A 10,000-nucleotide genomic window follows, 5' to 3' on the forward strand; every position below is an offset into this window, starting at 1 on the left:
CACAAACACAAAAACAAACAAACACAAACACACACAAACAAGCAAGCGAGCGCGCGCGCGCACACACACACACACACACACACACACACACACAACCACCAGCACACAGAACCTACCTGAGTGAATTTGCGCTCACAAATCTCACACTTGTAAGGTTTGATGCCGGAGTGAATACGGGCGTGCTGCGAGAGATAAGACGAGTTGGCGAAGCACTTGGAGCAGGTGGGACACTTGTAGGGTTTGGGGTCTTGTTTGTGAATTTGCTGGCAGTGGATCAACATGTCCGACTTGGTGTTGAAAATCTGAAACACACACACACACACGTACACGCGCACGCAGACACAGACACAGATACAGATACAGACACACAGAAACACATACATGTACACAAACACACACATGTACACACACACATACATATACACACAGACACACACGCAGACACACACACACACACACACACACACACACACACACACACACACACACACATTCACACACGTACACAGGCATATAATATCAATCAACGATCTTTATTATACAATCTGAACTGAAACCAAAATAGTACACTCACGCACACACACACACACACACCCGTCTAATATCACTTCAAGTGGAAAGACGTTAAACTGAAGACAACAACAACAACACACACACACACACACACACACACACACACACACACACACACGTGCGTATACGTGTATGATAGTAGTGTCCACTATGACCATCAAAACAGCAGAGAAGGCAGCTGTTGTCATGACTACCTGGGGTAGAATGTGGTTAAAGTGGAGAGTATCCTGCTCAAGTTACATCCCCATTTTCTCGGCCAAGAGAGGGTTTTTGGGACAGTCGGCGTTGGGGATAGTCTCCAAAAGGTCAATTAGCCCCCAAACCTGCAGCACTAAGAGCCAATCTTGCCTTCCAGTTTGAGAGTCCTAGTCCTTCATAAAAGAGAAAGCTGTGAATGATTTCCCATTGCAATGTTGTGTAATGTTTCCATGAAATGTCAGGGGTCATTTCGCTCTTTACTAAAACACCACTTCTGATAATTATCTGTTTTTTGGTCGGATCTCTTTCCGTTTTTTTTTTTAATTAAAAAAAAATCAAATATTGTTATGTCTTGATTATTGAACATTTGTTGTTTTTTTCAGCTGATTCAGCGACACATCCACGCACTGTCGTCATTTGAAGTAAAAGATCATGACTACAAAGAAAAAAAAAAGACAAACCAACAATAATGTCAAACTGTTAAACTCAGACGCGAACTTACGACCTTTTGCTACGATTAACTCATATGTCAAGGAAAAAAACAACAACAACAAAAATATAGTATAACCAGTCTCGAATTCTGCAAAACAGAAGGCTTACTCGACACGACTATGTAGCTTCAAACATGACTTTTATGATAAATTATACTTTCAGTTACTCCCGGTTTCATGTGAAAAAAACGAAATGGCAAAAATATGTGTCTTGTTCAGTGTGTCATATGATTCCTCCTTCTTGTACCCCTCCCCCCCTCCTCCTCCTCCTCCTTCTCCCCCTCCTCCTCCTCCTCCTTCTTCTTCTGTTCCAAAATATGTAACAGTTTTCTGTTTTAGGAACAATTTTCAATGCTGCATGAACAGTTAAAGTAAAATGCAAAGTGGTCATTGCAGCCTGTTGCCGAACGATTTCCTCGAAAAAGTCTGTCTGTGTCTCGTTTAAAATGACCCCTGGGCTCAGCTGGACAGACACCGAGACTGTTATTTTAGCTACTTATTTATTTTGGTTTTGTTCAGTATCTCTGACAACGTATTTATTTTATGTGTAAATAATAATCCAGTTCAACGGAGACGATCCCATTAATAAAGATTTCATTATCATAATGTTTCTTGAAAACACACACACACACACACACACACACACACACACACACACACACACACACACACACACATATATATATATATATATATATATATATATATATATATATATAAAGGGATGGAGAAGACAGACAGACAGACAGAGACAGAGAGAGAGAGAGTGACTGACAGACAGACAGATAGCGGCAGGTCTAATATGAAGACAGTTTGTTCTTATGTTTGGCCAATCAAATACATTACAAGAAGAAGGAGGAGGAGGGAGCAACAGCAACAACAGCAAGAGCAGATAGAAGATGAAGGAGAAAGAGGAGGAGAAGAAGATGAAGATGTTAAATAATGATGATGATGATGATGATGAAGAAGAAGAAGAAGAAGAAGAAGAAGAAGAAGAAGAAGAAGAAGAAGAAGAAGAAGAAGAAGAAGTTGATAATGATGATGATGATGAAGCAGAAGAAGAAGAAGAAGAAGAAGAAGGAGGAGGAGGAGGAGGAGGAGGAGGAGGAGAACAAGAACAAGAACATGAACAAGAAGAAGAAGAAGAAGAAGAAGAAGAAGAAGACAGTGATGAAGAAGAAGAAGAAGAAGAAGAAGAAGAAGAAGAAGAAGAAGAAGAAGAAGAAGAAGAAGAAGAAGAAGAAGAAGAAGAAGAAGAAGACAGTGATGAAGAAGACGAAGAAGAAGAAGAAGAAGAAGAAGAAGAAGAAGAAGAAGAAGAAGAAGAAGAAGAAGAAAGAAAGACAGACAGACAGAGAGACAGAACAAAAGAAAGACAGAACAAAACGAAAGAAGCAGAAAAAACAACAACAATAACAACCGGTACCCGTATGGCTACACATTCAGACAATTTAGATACCTTATCATTAGCACAGAGGTGTAGATTACTGTAGGCGTTTTTTTAAGCTATGACAGAATGAAAGGCATTTCTTTCTTAAGAGCTGGCTGAACAACGACAGTGAAAGGCTTTGCAAACAATGGGGGGAAAATGCTCCTGACAAAACAGTGGACAAAAAGCAAGAATTTTTTTTCAACCTTATTTGTGTGCGTGTTCAAGAGACTGGTTTTTAAGGAGACGTAAAAAAAAAGAAGAAAAAAAAAAGAAAGGTTTCAGTAGCACAAAAGAAACTAATCATTTCAGAAGAGAGTCGTACGAATCGATGCACGCAGACACCCCTTGTTCTTTACTTCTGGTTGTTTTTTTTTTTTTTTTGTCTTCAGGCTATATCTCTTATTTCAATAAATGTGTCTTCCTTCAATTCTTGTCAGTTCCGCCAACTCAATGAGATAAAAGAAAAGGGAAAGGGGGGGGGACAGGTTACAAGGCAAAGAGAGAAGAAGAAGAAGAAGAAGAAGAAGAAGAAGAAGAAGAAGAAAAAGAAGCAAAAAAGAAAAAAAAAGAAAAAAGAGAATCAACAAAAACAACAAGGACCCAGTAGGAACAAAACAACTATTTTGGATCTGTTTTACGCTGAATGCCGTTTGGGTCTCGTCAGTTGGAACAAGTGAAAGGAAGAAACAAAACTGGTGGTTTGCATTTCTTAGGGAACAAAACATCAAAGTATAAAACAGCAACAACAAAAAACAACAACCAAAAACCCCCACAACAACACAAAAAACAAATCAAATTTACCTTCAAAGTGGGAAGTAAAAGAAAATGTAATCGTCCAAATAAAAAAACAACCACCAAAAACAACAAAGACGTTGGTTGGAAGAAGGAGGGGTGGGGTGTGTGGGGTGGGGTTGGGGTGGTGGGGGGTGGGGGTGGGGGGGAGTTGCATCACATCTGTGTAAGAAGCGACAAAAGCCTGGGGGTACTAATTAGTCTGATTCAGCCGAGAAATCCGAGAAAACCTGGTGGTAATTAATTCGGCAATGCAATCGCCAGGGCCCTTGCTTTGATTAGGATGAACAAAACAGTCTTACTTGCCTGCAGACAGTTCGGAAAAGCGAATGAAATATGTGTGACGACTGCGGACAAGGAAGGGGGAGGGGGGGGGGGGGGGGGGAGGAGCGAGGGGGGGGGGGGGGGGGGGGGAGGGGGGGAACTGCGTCTGGCTTCTCGGTTTTCACGGCTGACAGCAAGTTTTCACAACAAGAGACTGTGGGTGCTATCGTGAAGTTTTTTGGGTTTTGATTGTGGTGGTCCCTTTTTTTCTCTCTCTGTAATCGTCCCCTCCTCACTCCTCCCTCCACCTCCACTACCCCTCTCTCTGCCCACCTCTCCCTTACTTTCCCCCCCCCCCCCCCCCACACACACATCCCTCCTCCCTCCACCTCCACTACCCCTCTCTCTGCCCACCTCTCCCTTAACCCCGCCCCCCCCCCCCCCCCCCCCACACACACATCCCCACTCGCTCTCAGATTCTTATTTTCTTTTTGCCTTTTTTTTTTTTGGTCAGGATTTCAGAGACCTCTCGTCGTAGACGTGTTCAAGGGTGTACACTTCTCTTGTCTTTTTGTCTCTGCGTCTCTCTCTCTATTTCTCCTTTTGTCTGTTTTTTGCTCTCTCTCTCTCTCTCTCTCTCTCTCTCTCTCTCTCTCTCAAATAATTCTCCTAAGAAGGCCTACAATATGTTATCATCACTGAATGACAAAACTATTTTATGTGGGCGCGTCGTGTAAGAAATTGTTTTTATACAAGTACGGTTTTGATTATGTTTGGGAAGCTCAAGGGGTGGGGAATGTAAAGTTGTTCCTTTCAGAATTTAAACGAAGAATCGTAGACTCTTTTGGCCAAGACTGGCATGCCTCCCTTGAAAAGCATGATTTCTTTCAGGTATATTCCAGTTTCAATCAGTCAATTTCTCTCAAAGTCTACTTTTATAAGCTTAAGAATGTCAACTTATGAAGGTGTCTTGCTAAATTTAGAATTGGTATGTCCCCCATAAATTACAGTTATTTGCGGTACAGACCCCTTTCAGATTATGACGATAGATATTGTCCTTTCTGCCGTAATGCAATTGAAAATGAAGTGCACTTTCTTTTCGTGTGTCATAAATATCAGGATCTGAGAGAGGAATTAATACAACCAAGTATTACAGATATCCGTCATTCTTTAAGCTTTCTCTGATTCTACTAGCCTGTGAAAATGCTGATATTATAACAAAATGTTCTTTGTTCATATAGAGAGCACTTAGCCGTAGAAAAAGAATGTCTCAGTAATATTTCAATTAATGCAGGATTTTTTTTAAACTGTGCACTCCTGTTGTTATGTGCCTGACAATTAAAACATTTTTTGACTTTGACTCTCTCTCTTTCTCCCTCTCTCTTTCTCTCGTTTTTTTTTCTTTGTCTCTCATCTCAGGCAGACAGAAAGACAGGACAAATGAAAAGGTCAAACAGTTTGTAAGCGAGTACATTGACCAAGAAAAGACAGCAGCTAGGGACCAGACGACCCCCCTAACACCCCCCTCCCCCCGCAAAAAAAAAAAAAAAAAAAAAAAATCACCCCAAAATCCCAGTCGCGCACCCCCTGCCTCACTCTCCTCCCCCCAGCCCCCCGCCCACACGCCCTCCATCTCCCCAACTAACCGTCCTTTCTTGCTCTGCCTGTCTGTAGCTCGGAGGGGAGGGGAGGGTAGGGGAGGGTGAGGGATCCTCTAAAAAAACCAGAAAACTTTTTCTTTCTTTATCTTTTCTTTTCCTGAATGGCCTTGTGCTACCTCTGTAAGGGAACAATCAGCTATCATTTAACTGCCATGATTCACACACACACACTCACACAAATCCCCGTCACCACCACCCTCGTTCGTCTCCTACCCTCCTCCCCCCCTCACCCCTCTTACCCTTCCCAGTCCTCCCAGTCCACCCGTATTGTATTGTATTGTATTGTATTGTATTGTATTTCTCTTGTTTTGTCACAACATATTTATCTACGTGAAATCCGGGCTGCTCTCCCCATGGAGAGCGCGTCGCTACACTACAGCGCCACCCATTTTTGTTTGTATGTTTTTTTCTGCCTCTTTTTTTTTTTAATTTGATTTTCCTATGGAAGTGGATTTTTCTACATAATTTTGCCAGGGACAACCCTTTTGTTGCCGTGGGTTCTTTTACGTGCATGCTGCACACAGGATCTCGGTTTATCGTCTCACCCGAATGACTAGCGTCCAGACCACCACTCAAGGTCTATCGGAGGGGGAGAAAAATCACTGGCGACTGAGCCGCGATTCGAACCAGTGCGCTCAGATTCGCTCGCTTCCTAGGCGGACGCGTTACCTCCAGGCCATCACTCCCCAGTTCCTCGAACCTGTCACAGCTTGCTGCCCTCACCACAGACCCCACCCACACCCATCACACCCACTTCACCACATCTCTCTTGATGGGCGCAATAGCCGAGTGGTTAAAGCGTTGGACTTTCAATTTCTGGGTCCCGGGTTCGAATCTCGGTGACGGCGCCTGATCTCCCAAGTCAACATATGTGCGGATCTGCTTGTGCCTCAACTCTCCTTCGTGTGTATACGCAAGCAGAAGATCAGATACGTACGTTAAGGATCCTGTAAGCCATGTCAGCTTTCGGTGGGTTATGGAAAACAAGAACATACCCAGCATTCGCCACCTCCGAAAACGGAGTATGGCTGTCTACATCGCGGGGTAACTAAACAAATTTACTTTAAACCTGTTTTTCCGAGGAGCATCAAAACCAAGTACTGGATCCATGAGTCGCCAAACAATACAACTAGTTCATTTGGGGTTACGTTTGGGCACGCCACAATATTTTCTAGTGGAAAGAAAGCCCCAATTTAGGGACCTTGTCCCATACTATTTCAGTCCCACACTGTCCCACAAGAACAGAACAACAGCAAAGGCAGCAGCAGCAGCAGAAGAAGACGAAGCAGGAGGAGCAGAAGAAGAAGAAGAAGAAGAAGAACAACAACAACAACAGCAAGAAGAGCAAGAACAACAACAAGAACAGTCCTCAGTCCGTAGATCTCTTTCCACTGATGAAAAAACAACAACAAAAAACAAACAAACAAACAAAACAAAACAAAAAAACACACCCACAAACAAAAACACACGCCTTTACACGCATATTTACATTTGCAACGTACTTTACCACCTCCAAAATGCGACTGTTGAATGATAATATTTATGCATTTCTTAGTTGAAAGTCGGCCGCTACAAAGAAAAAAAGAAAGAAAAAAAAAGAAGTTCAAGAAGTAGAAGAAGACAGTTAAAGACTCGTGATGCAATGTGATAACCATGACCTTTGAAAACAAACGGTTTTAATTAGCGACCGACAGAAGACAGGCCGCAGGATATTGGTTGGTCCATGAACTTTTGGTCCGCGGGAAACCTGACCCACAAAAAACTCTTCGCGACTCAACATTTGTCAGACGCTGTCGCATATTTTTCTTTTTCCTTTTTTTTGAAAATATTCTTCTTGGTTTGGTTTGGTTTTTGCGGTGGTGTGGGGTGTGGGTGGGGTAGGAGGGGCTGTGTGGGAGTGGGTGTGGGTGGGGTAGGAGGGGCTGTGTGGGAGTGGGTGTGGGTGGGGTAGGAGGGGCTGTGTGGGAGTGGGAGTGGGTGGGGTAGGAGGGGCTGTGTGGGAGTGGGTGTGGGTGGGGTAGGAGGGGCTGTGTGGGAGTGGGAGTGGGTGGAAGAAGGGCTGGGGAAGGGGGAGGGGCGTCCCTGTTAAAAACAACAACAAAACTATAACAGCTGATTATCACACGAAGATTGACACACAGGGATAGGCAATACAATGAGATACTGACGGATAAACAGAGATATAGCCATAACAATGACATACTCACGGATAAACAGAGACATAGTCATAACAATGACATACTGACGGATAAACAGAGACATTGTCATAACAATGAGATACTGCCGGATAAACAGAGACATAGTCATAACAATGAGATACTGACGGATAAACAGACATAGTCATAACAATGAGATACTGACTTATAAACAGAGACATAGTCATAACAATGAGATACTGACGGATAAACAGAGACATAGTCATAACAATGGCATACTGACGGATAAACAGAGACATAGTTATAGCAATGAGATACTGACGGATAAACAGAGATATAGTCATAACAATGAGATACTGACGGATAAACAGAGACATAGTCATAACAATGAGATACTGACAGATAAACAGAGACATAGTCATAACAATGAGATACTGACGGATGAACAGAGATATAGTCATAACAAATGAGATACTGACGGATGAACAGAGATGTAGTCATAACAATGAGATACTGACAGATAAACAGAGATATAGTCATAACAATGAGATACTGACAGATAAACAGAGATGTAGTCATAACAAATGAGATACTGACGGATAAACAGAGATGTAGTCATAACAATGAGATACTGACAGATAAACAGAGATATAGTCATAACAATGAGATACTGACGGATGAACAGAGATGTAGTCATAACAATGAGATACTGACAGATAAACAGAGATACACAGTCATGGGCACACAAAGAATGAACAGCGACAGTTTCCAGGAAATGGCGAACGGCACACAGAGACAGCGCTGGAGGAACAGAGACAATGGAAAGCATGTCGACATGTCGAGATAGTGACTTGTTGGTAATCAGAGACAGCGAGTTGCAGGTAGACTGGTGACTGACACATCGAAATGGTGTTAGCAGGCAGAGACAGAGCATGGCGCGCACAGATGGCGTTGGTACACAGCAACATTGAGACACATAGTGTATGACACACATAAATAGTGTTGGTACACAGACACAGTGAGGCACACATATGTTGTGAATGACACGTATGAATAGTGTTGGTACACAAAGACACTGAGACACACAGAGATAGTGTATGACACACAGTGTTGGCACACTGGAAAGTGAGACATATATTGTGAGTGACACACGTAGTGTTGGTACACAGGACAGTGAGACACATATATTGTGAATGACACATGCAGTGTTGATACACAGGACAGTGAGACACATATTGTGAATGACACACGTAGTGTTGGTACACAGAGACAGTGAAACACGCACGTATTGTGAATGACACACGTTGTGTTGGTACACAGAGACAGTGAGACACACATGTATTGTGAATGAAACACACAGTGTTGGTACACAGAGACAGTGAGATACACATGTATCGTGAATGACACACACAGTGTTGGTACACAGAGACAGTGAGATACACATGTATCGTGAATGACACACACAGTGTTGGTACACAGAGACAGTGAGACACACATGTATCGTGAATGACACACACAGTGTTGGTACACAGAGACAGTGAGATACACATGTATCGTGAATGACACACACAGTGTTGGTACACAGAGACAGTGAGATACACATGTATCGTGAATGACACACACAGTGTTGGTACACAGAGACAGTGAGACACACATGTATCGTGAATGACACACACAGTGTTGGTACACAGAGACAGTGAGACACACATGTATCGTGAATGACACACACAGTGTTGGTACACAGAGACAGTGAGATACACATGTATCGTGAATGACACACACAGTGTTGGTACACAGAGACAGTGAGATACACATGTATCGTGAATGACACACACACAGTGTTGGTACACAGAGACAGTGAGATACACATGTATCGTGAATGACACACATTGTGTTGGTACACAGAGACAGTGAGATACACATGTATCGTGAATGACACACGTAGTGTTGGTACACAGAGACAGTGAAACACGCACGTATTGTGAATGACACACGTTGTGTTGGTACACAGAGACAGTGAGACACTCACGTATTGTGAATGACACACGTTGTGTTGGTACACAGAGACAGTGAAACAAACATGTATCGTGAATGACACACACAGTGTTGGTACACAGAGACAGTGAGACACACATGTATCGTGAATGACACACACAGTGTTGGTACACAGAGACAGTGAGACACACATGTATTGTGAATGACACACACAGTGTTGGTACACAGAGACAGTGAGACACTCACGTATTGTGAATGACACACGTTGTGTAGGTACACAGAGACAGTGAAACAAACATGTATCGTGAATGACACACACAGTGTTGGTACACAGAGACAGTGAGATACACATGTATCGTGAATGACACACACAGTGTTGGTACACAGAGACAGTGAGACACTCACGTATTGTGAATGACACACGTTGTGTTGGTACAC

General features: G+C 42.8%; 1 protein-coding gene across 1 annotated transcript in view; it reads right to left on the reverse strand.

Annotated features, from left to right (window-relative positions):
• The window catches only part of LOC143287260 (uncharacterized), a 56,697-nt gene that overhangs the window by 32,443 nt on the left and 14,254 nt on the right, over positions 1 to 10,000 (reverse strand). The window contains exon 3 of the mRNA XM_076595208.1: positions 117 to 302. Coding sequence (XP_076451323.1) covers positions 117 to 302 — 186 coding nt within the window. The remainder of the gene's footprint in view (positions 1 to 116; positions 303 to 10,000) is intronic.

This window comes from Babylonia areolata, chromosome 11 (genome assembly GCF_041734735.1).
Source record: "Babylonia areolata isolate BAREFJ2019XMU chromosome 11, ASM4173473v1, whole genome shotgun sequence".
NCBI classification, from domain to species: Eukaryota; Metazoa; Mollusca; class Gastropoda; order Neogastropoda; family Buccinidae; genus Babylonia; species Babylonia areolata.